This window comes from Bufo bufo, chromosome 6 (assembly GCF_905171765.1).
Source record: "Bufo bufo chromosome 6, aBufBuf1.1, whole genome shotgun sequence".
NCBI lineage: Eukaryota > Metazoa > Chordata > Amphibia > Anura > Bufonidae > Bufo > Bufo bufo.
The window spans coordinates 354840184-354856946 of record NC_053394.1 but is presented as its reverse complement, the minus strand read 5'-3'; the positions used below and the strand labels follow the sequence as shown (position 1 = coordinate 354856946).

Below are 16763 nucleotides of genomic sequence, written 5' to 3'. Positions count from 1 at the left end.
AGCTGTTACACCTGTCTGGCTCTATGGTGTGCTATGCGGCCCTGTTTCCCTCTTTTCTGGTGGAATAGAGGGCCTCCTTCAGTTGCCATTGCACTTACTTAATTGTGGTGTGCACCTGTCGTTCTTTGTGGTACCGTGCGGCCCTTCCCGAGCGGAATATAGGTACCATTGCTACGGGGCAGCCGTTGCACTTCTCTGGTCCTAGGGCGCACCATGCGGCCACATCGCTCTAATCTTAAATCTAGTACCTCTACCATCTCCAGATGCTGTACCATTGCACCTCTCTGGTCGTGTCTCTACACTACACGGATGTATTTCTACCTTATAGGTTGAGGACCTGCTCTCTCCAAATGCGGTTGCATTCCCGGATGCTGCGGCTTTGTTTCATGCAGCCACTTTACCTCGGTTTTAGGCGTGTATTTTTAGTACCCACGTGCTGGGCCCTATGGTGCAATCTGTGGCCCATACAGTTGCTGTGTTACTGGGTGCTTCCTTCCCCGGGCTCTAATCTGTGTTGCGGATGTTAGTTACTTCCCTTTTTGGTTCTTCCATACATCTGCCACTCCGTTACTGTCGTGCTCCTTGTACTTCTCAAGGCACTGTCCACAACGGCCATCCTGGTTCAGCATGTACATGGTAACCATATCTGGCAGGGGTGGGCCAGCCCAACCTCCTCCTCCACCTTGTCGGTCTATTGCCCAGTATAGGGCTGATCTGTTCTGATCTGATGGGTGGTCCACATACAACCACGCTCCCTACACCATGGCCAGGTGGTTGTTGGCTTTTGTGCTAGGGTTGCTCTTGCCATCCCTATCAAATACTACTGTCTGCTGCACTCCGCGTCCCCCATGTTATAAAGGAGTACCCGCATTGTTTTCTATTACAGGGCGGGCCATTCCTGGTGGAGTACACTGATCTCCACTGGATCTTCTCCGTGTTGGGGTACGTAGCTTGGTCTGCACCGGCCGCTGCAGCAGTTTTTGGCCATCACTGGATGTCCTCCGCACACGGAATCCTTCTGGGGTCAGCGACATTATCCTCGCTGGACGTCCTACCTAATGAGTTAGGGACAGAGCCACTGAGCGCCACACACCTGCCTGGTGGGTGAATTTTCTGCTGATTGCTCTGGCATCGGACAGGGTTCCGTAGTTCCTTCTGGGTCCGGGTGTTCCCTTATATTCTCTGCTTAGTTGTACTATCTAACAGAGGGCAGTCCCCTGGGACCTTGCTATTGTCTGCGCCCGTTTGGTACTCTCTCCCCCTGGGAGCCTTCTGTATGTCGGTCGCAGCTGGTTTCTACATTTCGTGTAGTCCCTCCCGCTTCTTTTATAGCGACTTCGCCATTCCTTATGCATATGGGTGTCTGTCGATTTAGTGGTACAACCCAAGCCGCTGTACTTGCCCTTCCCGGGACAATGTATGCAGATTGATAGCCACTATTCTTGAATGGCTAGTTGTCCATGGCCAATTCCTTCCCATATGATGGTTCCTTTAATTTTTTCTTGGATATTCTGTTTTTTGTTGTCCTCTGGTGTGGTGGTTCAGTTCCTGGTTCCTTGTGAGCCCATAGCGGGTACTCCTTTTTGGATTACTTGTCCCCGTTCATTTGACCACACTGATTCTGTATGATAATCGTTGTTTGGGAGGGGACTGGGTAGATTGTTCCCCTTGCGGGTTCCAATAGCCTTGTGGACCTCTTGGGATTCGTGTCTATCTTCCCATCCTCCCAAGTCAAGTACCTGGTGTTGAGTGGTTTAGTGCTACGGTCTGCATTTCCACCTTATGGTCTCCTTCGGGAGGGACTTCCTCCTGTTTGTAGAACCTTCCTCCTTAGTCTGTTGGGAGTGCTCTCCTTCTCCTCCTATGTCCCTGATACTTCATTTGGCCGGAGTTTCTCTGGCCTTGCGCTTCTCAGCGATATTTTGTCTCCTGTTTTTGAGATGCAGGGCTTATCTTATCCTTTCTTTTTTTCTGGCCTTTACTTACAACCCCCTCCCTTTCCAAGGGTTGGCGGTTTCCCTTAGCGCCTTTGGGGTTTTCCCCTTTCAATAGGACGCTTCACTTCATCACCTGCTTCGCGGTGGGGGGAGTCCTGCTCCCTTCATATGGCATAGCCTTGCTATGGCTTCCCTCACTCCAGTGTGTCCCTGCTGAGTTTTCCGGGGCCTGCATCTGGTCCCCTTTTTCCCTGATACTTCATTTGGCCGGAGTTTCTCCGGTCTTGCGCTTCTCAGCGGTATTTTGTTTTCAGAGGCTCGTTCCTCGTCCCCTAGTTTGGGGATGCAGGTCTTATCTTTTCTCTTTTTCTGGTTTTTACTTACACCCACTCCCCTTCCATGGGTTGGCGGTTTCCCTTAGCGCCTTTGGGATTTTTTCCTTTCAACCTGCTTTGCGGTGAGGGGAGACCTGCTCCCTTCACATGTGAGCCTTGCTATGGCTTCCCTCACTTGTTTGGCCTTCAGTGATTCCATGTTCCCTTGCTCCCCTGGCCCGTCGGGGGTTGGCCTAAGGGTGTTTGTGCTTTCGCCTGAGACAATTAGAATGTTAGGTAGCTCTGATACGCGGTGCTGTCCTACTTTCTCTCCAGCCTTCGGCTGAGCTCGGTGTTCCCCTTTGCCTTCTTCTTGCATTTGGGTCGTTCTCCCAGGCATTTGTCCTGGGGTGCTGGCAGTCTTCACTGTGGCTTCCTTGGGGTTTCTCCCTGGTTATATGGCTTCCTGCCTATTCCGTGCCTTTCTCCTGTTGGGTCCCATGGTTCTTCCGCACCTGTATGCCCAACAGGTGGCATGGCTGTTCTTTTCCCACCCTCTGGGACTGCTTTGGGACGTCCCATGGTGCTGTGTCCCCCAATGCAATGCACGAGAAAATTGGATTTTTTGTACTCACCGTAAAATCCTTTTCTCGTAGTAGGCATTGGGGGACACAGATCCCACCCTATGTTTTTTTACTTCCGCTTCTCCGGGCTGGTCTCTTGATCTTTCCCGGTACGGGAGTTGTTGGTTCCTTGCCTTTCTTCTCTCTCCTACTGCTTTTGGTACAAACTGATCTGTCTAGTGCCTGTGGAGAGGGTATAGCCCAACGGGGAGGAGCCAACACTTTGTCTAGTGTCGCCTCCTAGTGGTAGTTGGACATATACCCATGGTGCTGTGTCCCCCAATGCCTACTACGAGAAAAGGATTTGAGTACAAAAAATCCAATTTTTTAAACTGTGTTTGAGAAATAGATTTATTTTTTGTTTTTCCAGAAAAATCTCCACTCTTGTCCATGCTCTGTGTTTGATACCGTAGCAGATGAGCTGCAGTGTGAGACACATCACACAGACAGCACTGGTACTGTGTCTGGCCAAAAGGCAGAGCTTTTCTCTGGTCTTGGTCAATATAGTGGTAAATACATAGTGCTGAACAGATACCTTTTCACTTTTTCAGGTTTGCGCCTTGCTGTGCCCAGTATTACAGTTGCCAGCTCAGGTACTCCGCAAGAAAGAGCTCATCAGAAGTCGGACCTGCAAGCCATGCTGGCCGTGTATAAAATCCAAGCACAACAGGTATGAAATGACAGGAGCTGTGCACTAGTGAGTTGTTGTACTGCAGCAGGAGTCTGAATGGGTTTCTTATAAAACAACCACTCAAAACTGGATGCTCCTATGGCACAGCTGGTCCGCAAACTTGGTGCTGCGTCTTTGACTTGACACTTAAAGGGGTTCTGCACTTTGTTTTAACTGATCTATCCTCTGGATAGATCATCAGCTTCTGATCGGCGGGGGTCCGAGACACTAGCGTGGGCGGGGCTAAGCTCCATTTAAGTGAACAGAGCTTAGTTCCGCCCACGCTAGTCGTGACGTCACTGGGCCTGCGGTAAACGGTCAGAAAGCTGCGGCGCTGCTGGAGCTTCTCAAAGAGCTGATCGGCGGGGGTCCCGGATGTCGGACCCCCGCCGATCAGATATTGATGATCTATCCAGGGGATAGATCATCAGTTAAAACAAAGTGCAGAACCCCTCTAAAAGCACTGAATACACAGTTGCAGCAAACTTTAAATTGACAATGCAACTAAATCCCCTTCGAGTCAAGTTAGACATTTGTAGCAAACATTAACACGTCATGCGTGTCAAGATTGCTGCACTTGTAGCTCTAAGGTACAGTTCACACATGCTTAAAAATCAGTGCAGAGTACACGTGTCTTTGACTTCAATACAATATATTGAAGCAGATCTACACAAAAAACTCATGCACTTTCATGGAGCTGTTTTTTTCTGCTTCCTATTCATTTCAGTGGGAGATTCTGCGCTGATTCTGCCCCAAGTTAGGGCATGCTGCTTCTTTTTTTTTTTTACACGTGTAAAAGAAGAAGCAAGTGCGGCTTCCCATTGAAATGAACGGGAGAAGGTGTTTTTTGGAGATGATTTGAAGCTTATTTTAAAGCAGAAATGCTCCAAAATCAGCTCTAAAAACTCTGTGTGAACTGGCCCTAAGCATAGAGCTCACTAATATGTAGTCAGAAGGTTTTGTATTGAGAAGCCCTGGGGCCATGTAAAATGACCTAATGAATAGAGAGAAAGTAACTCTGACTTAACCACTGCCATCATGTACTGCTTTTAGTTATCACTGTGTCCAAGCATGCAAGTGTGTATACATGTTGTATACATACATCACAGAAACGTCGTCTACATAACTGCGCTGCACAATTCTGTCTTTTAACCTGATTTTATTTTATATGGCCCGGGCTCTCTCCTAGTTGGGACTGGAGCCATGGATTCCCCAAATGAAAGAGCTTAGCCACTTATTGTCTTCTGAGCATTCAACGCATGCGTAGATACAGGAGAGTCTCCAGCACCTATCTGCGTGTGCTCTTAAAGCTTTTAAGTGCCAACATAGAAGAGAATGGCCATGGACTCGTTGAGATTATGTGTTGAGATATGGGGGGCTTGGGGTTTTGTTAGTGCTCACATGCTTATGAAGTTTTAGAAATTTGGCCAATCCCTTTAGGGGTCTGCTCTGGGGATCACATTTTTACAGACCCCTGATGTCTGCTTGATCAATGTCACTTTTGCTGGGTCCCGTGAGTTTTATCGTCTGACAACAATGTATTGGGCGTCTCCTGTTCATCAGATATAAAGCAGTCAGTTTATATGTCACTTACATAAGACACATATCCTTGGGCCCTTACTCTATTTTAATGACCTTTTTATTTCTGCAACAGGACTGGGACTACATAGAAAGTGAGAAACTTTATTTGGAAGCTTTGAAGAAATCTTCTCCCTCCTCCTTGAGTGTATGAACGCAATGAAGTGTTTACTTGAAAGCCCACAGGACCGGACCCACTTACCAGTGGGCAGCTCTCCTTCCTTGATGTTTTATATGACTTTTTATATTATTACATATTATTATATTATTAGTAAACTTTGTTTTGCTTCTTATTTCCATGCAGAGCCTGCTAAGAGACCGAGCCAGACAATTCACATTTGGGCTCATACACACAGCCGTATTTTTCTTCAGTGTGCTATCTGTTTTTAAAACGGTTAGCACACAGACCCATATGATTCAATGAGGCCAGGCACACATCCATTTATTTTTTTTACTGATCTGTGTGCCGATCCAAAAAACTCACTGCAGGTCCTATTCTTGAACGTTTTTGTGGATGAAATTTGCCCTTTCTATTGATGGAAGTTAGAGAAATACAGAATACACATGGAAGCTATCCGCATTTGCCAATCCATTTTTTGTAGACCAAAAATCTGACACAACTGTATGCATGAGGCCTTATTGACTGTCGGGGGTTGTCGGGGCTTTTTTATATTGATGACCTATCCTCAGTATAGGTCATCAATATCAGATCGGTGGGGGTCCGACACCCAGCACCCCCGCCGATCAGCTGTATGAGGAGGCGGCGCACGCGCAGTGTGCATGTGCCGTCTTTTTTCTTGTCCACTACTGCTGTTCCATATACCTACAGCAGCGGACAGGAAGAGAGACTGCACGTGTTCACTGCGCGCGCCGTCTCCCTATCTGATATTGATGACCTATCCTGAGAATAGGTCATTAATATTAAAAAGCTCAGAAATCCAGCAGGTTTTGCAACAAATCTGCAGCAAAATTTGCATGCGTTCAATGTGGTTTTTGCTGCGCATTTACATTTAAAAGGGTGAAATATGGGGTAAAAATCTGAACAGAAGTTGACATGCTGCGGATTTAAAACCCGCACTGCAGGTAAGTGTCTGTGTGGATTCTGCACAGCTTTTTCCACGGCTTGTGGATGAGATTTGGTAAAATGGTCCAGTTTGCAGCTACTTCAGAGAGCTGCAAAATTTATGCCCATAAAATCCAGATGGAAAATAGGGCAGATACGCTGCATATGTGCACTTTTTTCCTTATTTTCTGTCTATGAATCAGTCATGAAAAGAACATGGCCTGATTACGTATTACACTGAGCCAGTTAGCCTGTATATCTTGCTATTTAAAGCACATTTAAATATATTTAATTTGAGCTGACAACCTCTTTAAAAGGGGTTGTCCACTCATTTTATATTGATGGACTATCCTCAGGATAAGCCATCAATATCTGACCTGCAGGGTTCTGCCATTCCACACCCCCCACTGATCAGCTGATCAGTAGCTCCAGCACCAGACCTCCACAACTCCATCCTTGGTGTAGTGGACAGAGTTGGTGACTGCAGCACTACTTCCATTAACTTCAACAAGAACAGTACTGCAGTAACCAGCTCCTTCCACTTCATAATGGATGGAGAGCTGTGAGCTTCCAGAGCTACAGCTGATCAGCGGGGGTGCGGGGTGTCGGAACCCGCCAAGCACATATTGATGGCCTATCCTATGGACTTGAAAAGCACTTTAAGTTTGTCAAAAAGATTTAGAAGTACACATCTCTTTGAGTTTTGAAGAAGACGGCATTGGTGAAGTTTACCACATTTATCAGAACCCTACACTGACATCCAATAGAAATAAAGAGACGGACACAAAGATGTAAACGTGGGGCAAAAACATTTTATTTCTAGTTATAGGAGTAAAAAATTCCTTCCTGACCCCAAATATGGCGATCAGAATAAATCCCTATCCTATCTGATTTTTTTAGATTTGATATTAATATAAATTTTTATTTTATAAATCTGCTTTCTTACTATTTACCGTATATTTGTGTGTGAAATGTAAAATTATGAAACTAAGCCTATTTCTAGACTGTTGATCTAGAGGAGAACCCCCATGAAGAATAAGTCCTCTTATTTTTTTTTAAAGGGGTTATCCACCTTCGGGGGCCTTTTGGCCAGACCCTTGATCACAAGGTGTCTCCGCAGCAATTGTTTCCTGTAGTGCTGCCACAGTTGAAATGAAGCATTTTACAGTTCTTATTAAAATCAATAGGCTGTCTATGTGATATATGGGTGTGCCAGGTCCTCTACAGTGAGACATTCGTAACTTATTGAGAAGGGAACCTTCCACTTATGGGGTATATTAAAGTGGAGTTTCTAAACCAGGCATCCACTTTGAAGAGAAATTCAGGGAGCAATTTACAATGTAGATATAAGGGGGTCAAGACCTTACAGGCAGAATGTTTTTAGCCCTGAGTGGTATGCGTGACTCCGTACTCTAGGATGATAGGAGTTAGGTGGGCACAGTTCCAACTTGAGGTATTTACTGGTCTGCCGTAGGGCAACAATTTTGATGGTCACAGGCTTAGGGATACAGTCTCTCAATGAGGACAGAGGCAACAGGTTAATTAGGCATATTGTTTCTTTAAGTGGAAAACAGGCAAGTAAAACATGGACGCTTTAAGGGAGAACAACTCACTTAGGTTGCAACCAGCTCCCTGGGTGTTGAAACCCTGGTCTCCTTACAGTATCAGCAATGAAGATGGCTTTCTCTCCATGTGGCTGAGTATCACACAATCTACACTGTCTCCAACAGGCGTTCCCAGGTTACAGTGTCTTTCTCGTGCAGTATTGCTTACATGCAGCAGGTTGGCTGGTCTTGGTTACAGGTCTTTGCCTTAAACATGACTTAGCTGCTGTCTGGATGCACAGGCTACTTGGCTTCTTTCTACCCCTCAGCTCTGGCCTCAACTCGTCTGCAATATTTGGCTTCAACCTCTACCAATCCCCTCTACTATCTAGCTAGTTACTCGCTGGATTATTGCTGTTTTTCTTTATAGCAGTCGTTTCCCAGCTTGCTCTTCCACTATCTCCACTGCAGTATCCAGTGCAATCCACATTTATAGTACATTACACACATGTATAACACACAACATTACACATGCAACATGGTGAACCATATGAATAAATATATGTAGGTCTTTCCTCCAACTCGGGTGTAGGAGTTGCAACAGGTTTTAATGCAAAAGGTACATGTTTTCCTTGTGAAACGGGGTGCACTTCATTTCAGCTCTCTTTGGCCTCATGCACACGACCATGCAGTTTTTTGCGGTCTGCAAACCGCGGATCCGCAAAAAATGGAAGCCGCCCTTTGTAGAAATGCCTATTCTTGTCCACAAAACAGACAAGAATAGGACATGCCATATTTTTTTTTGCGGGGCCACATAACGATGCAACGGATGCGGACAGCACACGGAGTGCTGTCCGCATCTTTTGCGGTCCCATTGAAGTGAATGGGTCCGCACCCGAGCCGCAAAAAAATGCAGCTCTGATGCGGACCACAAAAACGGTCATGTGCATGAGGCCTTTCATGCATAACTGGATTTATTCAGTGGATACACCCATAGGTGTTATTTTGTGAGAACAACAACCTAGCAAAATTATGCTGAATATCTGAAGCATAGTCTCTTTACAGTCAATCTATTTTGAGGAGTAATTTAGGGGCATATTTATTGTAGATTGTGAGGAGGTGCACTACTGGGTGAAATAATTTAGATCTCTAACAAATTAGTAGAAATAACCGAAAAAAGGGACAATTGGCCAATAAATAGCAAGAATGTCAAAGGCAGTTGGTTTATCTGCGTCTTAGCGGGAATTGGAGAATGAGAGATTTCTTTCAACCCAGAAAGGATAGTCCTAGATGCCATGGTCCTCCCCATAAAGCAATGAGAAAGGAGGTGGAGTAGAAACAGAGGAGAAAAGAATGGCACCCTTGTAAAAGCTGGACTGTCCTAACACCTTTTATTTCCAGAATGACAATCACCCATTTAACACATTTAAAATTCAGATTTATTTAACTCAGTCAAAGGGGTTTTCTTAGATATTTTTACTAATTGATGAACCCTCTGGATAGGCCATCAGTATCTGATCGGTGAAGGTCCGACACCCAGGACCCCCACCGATCAGCTGTTTGAGAAGGCACCAGCTCTCGCAGTTAGCGCCAAGGCCTTCTTGTAGCTTTACCTAGGCCCAGTGACGTCACATGCATCGGTCATATGACCTAGGCGCATCTCAACCCCATTGAAGTAAATGGATCTGAGCTGTGATACCAAGCACAGCCACTAAGAAATGAACGACGCTGTGCTTGGTGAGCCGAGAGAAGCCCGCTGCACTGCACTGAGTACCGGTGAAATCTCAAACATCCGAGAACAGCGGTAGTCCAGGTTGTCAGACCCCCACCGATCAGACACCGATGACCTACCCAGAGGATATGTATCAGTAAATTTATCTCTGAAAACCCTTTTTAACGTGTTCATTTAAACAGAATATGAGCAAAAAAGAAATTAACAATTTCTAAAAAAAATGTGGACTTGATAGTGTTTCGGTTCCAGTCCTATAGTCCTTTATTCCCCTTGTAAAGTTTGATGATGTCTTGCTCATGCAGGCGAGCCCATAAGTCTTTCTCCAAAAGAAAGTCGTGGTTAATATACAAAACAACTTTAGTATGCGTCTTGTCATAATAATGATCAGCATAATCTCGGAAATCTTCTGTCATGAAACCATAGACACTGACCTAGGGGTAAGGAAATATGTCAACAAGGCAAATTCATGTACTAAATGCAGTTATGGGGTAAAACTAGGTGATTAATAGGATTTTGACGGCATCACGCTCTGTCTGCCAGTGGGTATAATGAGTATTGGACCTATGCAGATATAACTGCAGCCAAGGATGGTGAACTCAGCGGCCATGTATAGTATCTCACATAAGTGAGTACACCTCTCACAATTTTGTAAATATTTTATTATATACTTTCATGGAACAACACTGAAGATCTGACACTTTGATAGAATGTACAGTAGTCAGTGTACGGCTTGTATAACAGTGTAAATTTGGTGTGTCCTCAAAATAACTCAACAAACAGCCATTAATGTCTAAGCCGCTGGCAACAAAAGTGAGTACACCCCTAAGTGAAAATGGCCAAATTGTGCCCAATTAGCCATTTTCCCTCCCCGGTGTCATGTGACTCGTTAGTGTTACCGGTCTCACACTCTCTCATACTAGTCAATGGAAGTTCAACATGGCTCCTCATGGCAAAGAACTCTCTGAGGATCTGAAAAAAAGAATTGTTGTTTTACATAAAGATGGCCTAGGCCAGTGATGGCTAACCTCCAGCTGTAGTGAAACTATGACTCCCAGCATGCTCCATTCAGTTCTATGGAGTCCTGAGAACAGCCAAGCAAGGGTACATCTTGGGAGTCGTAGTTTTACTACATCTGGAGTGCCGGAGGTTAGCCATCACAGACTTAGGCTATAAGAAGATTGCCAACACCCTGAAACTGAGCTGCAGCACGGTGGCCAAGACCATACAGCGGTTTAACAAGACAGGTTCCACTCAGAACAGGACTCCCCATGGTCGACCAGAGAAGTTGAGTGCACATGCTCAGCGTCCTATGCAGAGGTTGTATGAGTGCTGGCAGCATTGCTGCAGAGGTTAAAGGGGTGGGGGGTCAGCCTGTCAGTGCTCAGACCATATACCGCATCCTGCAGTAAAATTGGTCTGCATGGCTGTTGTCCCAGTAGGAAGCCTCTTCTAAAGATTCAGCAAACAGTTTGCTGAAGACAAGCAGACTAAGGACATGGATTACTGGAACCATGTCCTGAGGTCTGATGAGACCAAGATAAACCTATTTGGTTCAGATAGTGTCAAGCGTGTGTGGCGGCAACCAGGTGAGGAGTACAAAGACAAGTGTGTCTTGCCTACAGTCAGGCATGGTGGTGGGAGTGTCACGATGTGGGGCTGCATGAGTGCTGCCGGCAGTGGGGAGCTACAGTTCATTGAGGGAACCATGAATGCCAACATGTTGTGTGACATACTGAAGCAGAGCATGATCCCGTCAGTTCGTAAACTGGGCCAACATGATAACGCCCCCAAACACACCTCCAAGACGACCACTGCCTTGATAAAGAAACAGGGTAAAGGTGCTGCACTGGCTAACCATGTCTCCAGACCTAAACCCTATTGAGCATCTGTTCATCCTCAAATGGGAGATGGAGGAGAGCAAGGTCTCTAACATCCCCCAGCTCTGTGATGTCGTTGTGGAGGAGTGGAAAAGGATTCCAGTGGCAACCTGTGAAGCTCTAGTGAACTCCGTGCCCAAGAGGTATAAGGCAGTGCTGGAAAAGAATGGTGGCCACACAAAATATTGACACGGGCACAATTTGGCCATTTTAACTTAGGGGTGTACTCATTATTGTTGCCAGCGGTTTAGACATTAATGTCTGTGTGTTGAGTTATTTTGAGGGCACAACAAATGTACACTGTTATACAAGCCGTACACTGACTACTGTACATTGTATCAAAGTGTCAGATCTTCAATGTTGTCCCATGAAAATATATAATATATTTACAAAAATGTCAGGAGTGTACTAACCTTTGTGAGATACTCTATGTGTATCACATTACAACTTGTCTTTTAGGTCTTGGACGAGGAGACCACACAAGATTTGTGTACATCAGCAGCAGCACTTTTTCCAGGGCTGGTACGAGGGGTAGGTAGCGCTCGCCTATGGTGGGAAGGAGACCTAATTGCTTTTACAGTCAATTGGACCACGATTTACAATTGTACATACATTAATTTCGTTCCGCAATTGCGGACCCATTCATTTCTATGGGGCTGCACATCATGCTGCCTGGACCCGCAATTGCGGGCAAGAAAAGGTATATTCTATTAGTGCCGGCAATGTGCGGTCCGCATAATGCGGAACACACATTGCCGCTGTCCGTGTTTTGCGGATCCGTGGATCCGCAAAACACGTTGCAGACGTGTGAATGAAGCCTTATTATGTGTTTTAGACACCTTTAGCACTTCTTTAGACAAGCCGGGTAGCTTGTGTGAAAAAAAGCAGTGTGTCTTAAATACACTGCTCAAAAAAATAAAGGGAACACTTAAACAACACAATGTAACTCCAAGTCAATCACACTTCTGTGAAATCAAACTGTCCACTTAGGAAGCAACCCTGAGTGACAATCAATTTCACATGCTGTTGTGCAAATGGGATAGAAAACAAGTGGAAATTATAGGCAATTAGCAAGACACCCCCAATAAAGGAGTGGTTCTGCAGGTGGTGACCACAGACCACTTCTCAGTTCCTATGCTTCCTGGGTGATGTTTTGGTCACTTTTGAATGCTGGCGGAGCTTTCACTTTAGTGGTAGCATGAGACGGAGTCTACAACCCACACAAGTGGCTCAGGTAGTGCAGCTTATCCAGGATGGCACATCAATGCGAGCTGTGGCAAGAAGGTTTGCTGTGTCTGTCAGCGTAGTGTCCAGAGCATGGAGGCGCTACCAGGAGACAGGCCAGTACATCAGGAGACGTGGAGGAGGCCGTAGGAGGGCAACAACTCAGCAGCAGGACCGCTACCTCTGCCTTTGTGCAAGGAGGAACAGGAGGAGCACTGCCAGAGCCCTGCAAAATGACCTCCAGCAGGCCACAAATGTGCATGTGTCTGCTCAAATGGTCAGAAACAGACTCCATGAGGGCCCGACGTCCACAGGTGAGGGTTGTGCTTACAGCCCAACACCGTGCAGGATGTTTGGCATTTGCCAGAGAACACCAAGATTGGCAAATTCGCCACTGGCGTCCTGTGCTCTTCACAGATGAAAGCAGGTTCACACTGAGCACATGTGACAGATGTGACAGTCTGGAGACGCTGTGGAGAACGTTCTGCTGCCTGCAACATCCTCCAGCATGACCGGTTTGGCATTGGGTCAGTAATGGTGTGGGGTGGCATTTCTTTGGAGGGCCGCACAGCCCTCCATGTGCTCGCCAGAGGTAGCCTGACTGCCATTAGGTACCGAGATTAGATCCTCAGACCCCTTGTGAGACCATATGCTGCGGTTGGCCCTGGGTTCCTCCTAATGCAAGACAATGCTAGACCTCATGTGGCTGGAGTGTGTCAGCAGTTCCTGCAAGACGAAGGCATTGATGCTATGGACTGGCCTGCCCGTTCCCCAGACCTGAATCCAATTGAGCACATCTGGGACATCATGTCTCGCTCTATCCACCAACGTCACGTTGCACACAGACTGTCCAGGAGTTGTCAGATGCTTTAGTCTAGGTCTGGGAGGAGATCCCTCAGGAGACCGTCCGCCACCTCATCAGAAGCATGCACAGGCGTTGTAGGGAGGTCATACAGGCACGTGGAGGCCACACACACTACTTAGCCTCATTTTGACTTGTTTTAAAGGGAATCTGTCACCTCCCCTAACCCAAAATCGGATTTTAAAGCAGTCATGCAGCACAGCTTACCTTGAATCGGCTGTGCTCTTGTATCTTGTAATCCGTCCAGTAGGTTATGGGAAAAATGACTTTTATGATTATGTAAATTAGCCCTGAAGGTGCCCAGAGGGGCGTTTTATTCCCCTTAGTGTGCCCAGTAACGCCCCTCTTACAGTGCCCAAAACGCCTTCCTTCCGACTGCCTAACCGCCCACAGCCTCTCATCCCTCTCGTCCCCCTCCCTCACGGCCGAACGAACTCTCGCGCAGGCGCAGTACCCACTGAGGGCTGCGCCAGTGCGATCTGCAGGAGACTGAGGGCAGGAGCTTCATCCTCGTCACTGGGCATGCGCCGAGCCCAGAAATAATGAGTTGTTTTCAGGAGGGAGGGTGGGGAAAGAAATCGCTGGCAGGCAGGCAGGCTGGAGAAAACGCAGGGTGCAGCAGCCGATCGGCATTCCTCTGCGCTTCCTCCCAGGCTGACTGAGGGAAGAGCGAGCATCGGACGTCACTGGGCTCGGTGCATGCCCAGTGACGAGGATGAAGCTCCTGCCCTCAGTCTCCTGCAGATCGCACTGGCACAGCCCTCAGTGGGTACTGCGCCTGCGCGAGAGTTCGTTCGGCCGTGAGGGAGGGGGAGGAGAGGGATGAGAGGCTGTGGGCGGTTAGGCAGTCGGAAGGAAGGCGTTTTGGGCACTGTAAGAGGGGCGTTACTGGGCACACTAAGGGAAAAGTCGTTTTTCTCATAAACTACTGGACGGATTACAAGATAGAAGAGCACAGCCGATTCAAGGTAAGCTGTGCTGCATGACTGCTTTAAAATCCGATTTTGGGTTAGGGGAGGTGACAGATTCCCTTTAAGGACATTACATCAAAGTTGGATCAGCCTGTAGTGTGTTTTTCCACTTACATTTTGAATGTGACTCCAAATCCAGACCTCCATGGGTTGAAAAATTTGATTTCCATTTTTTTATTTTTGTGTGATTTTGTTGTCAGCACATTCAACTCTGTAAAGGACAAAGTATTTCAGAAGAATATTTAATTAACTCAGATCTAGGATGTGTTATTTTTGTGTTCACTTTATTTTTTTGAGCAGTGTATAAGGACTTGGTTGAATGCAACTATATGTGCCAAAATTTTGGCGCAACATAAACCAGCCATTCGGTGGTCTCAAGTTAGACAAAAGTTACTAACATGTCTAGCACTGAGTATTTTGGCACATTTCCGCCTCAAAATCAGCTCCAAGAAACGCCTCGAAACCTCATTTTTTCCATGTGAAAAAAAGAAGCAGTGTGCCCTATCTTAGGACAGAATCTGCACTGAATCTCCCCCAAAAAAAAAAATGCATAAATTTTTTTAGGCAGTTTTTCAAAATCTGTCATGTGAACATACCCATAGACACGATTATTAAATCTGCCTAAATGTACAGGGACAGCCATAAAATTAGCTGAAACAATATAGGGCCTGAAGTGGTGGGCACAGTCTGAAATGTGTCTTTGGGACACAGGTTCATCTTAGGAGCCTCCACAGCAAATGTGAACAGAGCCAAACTCATCCCAAATGTTTAATGAAGACAGACCATGTGACTGCTTTGGGACAGGGTGGAAAGGCCGCTGCTAAACTCTTCCGTCCCGAGCTTTATACACTGCATTTTCAAGCAGCCTCCACTAGGGGGAGCTCAGTGCAAAGACATTATTACAGCATTGAGCTCCCCCTAGTGATAGCTGCAGACAGACCGCTTTGTAATATGTATGTATGCCAGTTGTCTGTTGGAAAGTAAATACACTGAAAAACATAGGGTTACATTTATTAAGACTGCCATTTAGACGCCGGTCTTAATAAAGCCCCATAGCTGGCTGTGGTTCCGCCGAAGTTATGAAGAGGAGCAGGCCCCCCTTAACTTTGGCGCATGTAGCACCAGTTCTAAATGTAAGACAGCTTCCGAGCTGTCTTACATTTAGACCATTTTCTACGGCTAAACCAGTAATAGAGATGTATGAATTTTATTCTATGTTTTGTATCTCTAGGACAGTAATTGGTTAACTTATTCTCTTGACAAGTGCCTCCCACCCCCCTCTTTGTTTCAAGAGTGGAGAAGAGAGGGGGGGGCAGGGAGCTGTGCTGTGGGAAATGTCTGGTTTCTCACCTTTGTACAGGTGTCCCAAGGGAGGTATATAGACTGTGGAGGAATGCATAAGCCAATCATATGGGTTGATGATATATACCTATTATTCACTGCCTATAGAGAAGCACCTCCTTGAAGTGTCACATATGACGTATGCAGTATTCTTGTTAGAATAGACGCCATGAGAAGATGGCACCTACTTGATGTTTACATTAGTTCATATTCCAATGTGGTGCACATGTTAAGAGTGTTATCTCTGTTTCTCTTATCTCTTTTTTCCCTTTGACCAATGAAACAATGTTTAAGCCTCAGAGAGGACTGCCCTCTTCTGAAAATGTATATAACGTTTACTCTTTGTAATAAAAGGTAGAGATTGCTTTAACCAGCGTCTGTGTCAGACGTCTGTGTAATATCCACGCGTGGATATTAACCCCTGGGGGTACATTGATTTGGAGCACCAGAGTGTATCTCAAAGCCCTAATTTAGGGCTACTTTAACAGCTGGCGCCCGAACAGGGACTCCAAGCGAAGGTAGCATCCAACAGCCGACCAGAAGGGCCCTGAGCTTGACGAACGGCAGAGGGGAGAGGACTGCAGCCTCAAAAGAAAGGTGAGAAAACTTTTATCTTCTCTGCCTTTCTGCTATTTACTTCGTCATGCTCAGATAGCTCAGTCTGCTGTGAGGTGGTACCGATGTAAGTATAGTAGTCGGCTGTAATGCTGAAAGCTTGGAGTCTATAGAACCAATAGTCTGAAATTATAAGATCACTGGTGTGTATATGTTTTGTGTGTGTCTGTGATTTATCTGAGGAGTGAGTTGAGCACAGATGGTAAAACCACAGACAAAGGGAGGGGACAGTAACCTCCTGGTTTGGAAGGGGCCGCTGTAGCGCCGAGGTGTGGGACAAAGTAAACTCCGGCTGACCTGGCCAGGGAGACGCGTGGAGTCTCATGACCCTTAGAAAAGGGAAGACTGCAGAGATATTCTCCACCTGACCTGATCCCAGGAAGACGCGTGCGGAGCCCGTCTGACCCTCTAG

General features: G+C 46.3%; 2 protein-coding genes across 2 annotated transcripts in view; one reads left to right on the top strand and one right to left on the bottom strand.

Annotated features, from left to right (window-relative positions):
* Positions 1 to 5350, top strand: part of FBF1 (Fas binding factor 1) — an 81582-nt gene extending 76232 nt beyond the window's left edge. The window contains exons 28-29 of the mRNA XM_040437198.1: positions 3426 to 3544; positions 5199 to 5350. Of these exons, the coding sequence (XP_040293132.1) occupies positions 3426 to 3544; positions 5199 to 5276 (197 nt within the window). The 3' untranslated portion in view covers positions 5277 to 5350. The remainder of the gene's footprint in view (positions 1 to 3425; positions 3545 to 5198) is intronic.
* Positions 5351 to 8982: 3632 nt separating this feature from the next.
* ST6GALNAC1 (ST6 N-acetylgalactosaminide alpha-2,6-sialyltransferase 1) overlaps positions 8983 to 16763 on the bottom strand; it is a 163396-nt gene continuing 155615 nt past the window's right edge. Inside the window, exon 9 of the mRNA XM_040437068.1 lies at positions 8983 to 9892. Within this exon, the coding sequence (XP_040293002.1) occupies positions 9713 to 9892 (180 nt within the window). The 3' untranslated portion in view covers positions 8983 to 9712. The remainder of the gene's footprint in view (positions 9893 to 16763) is intronic.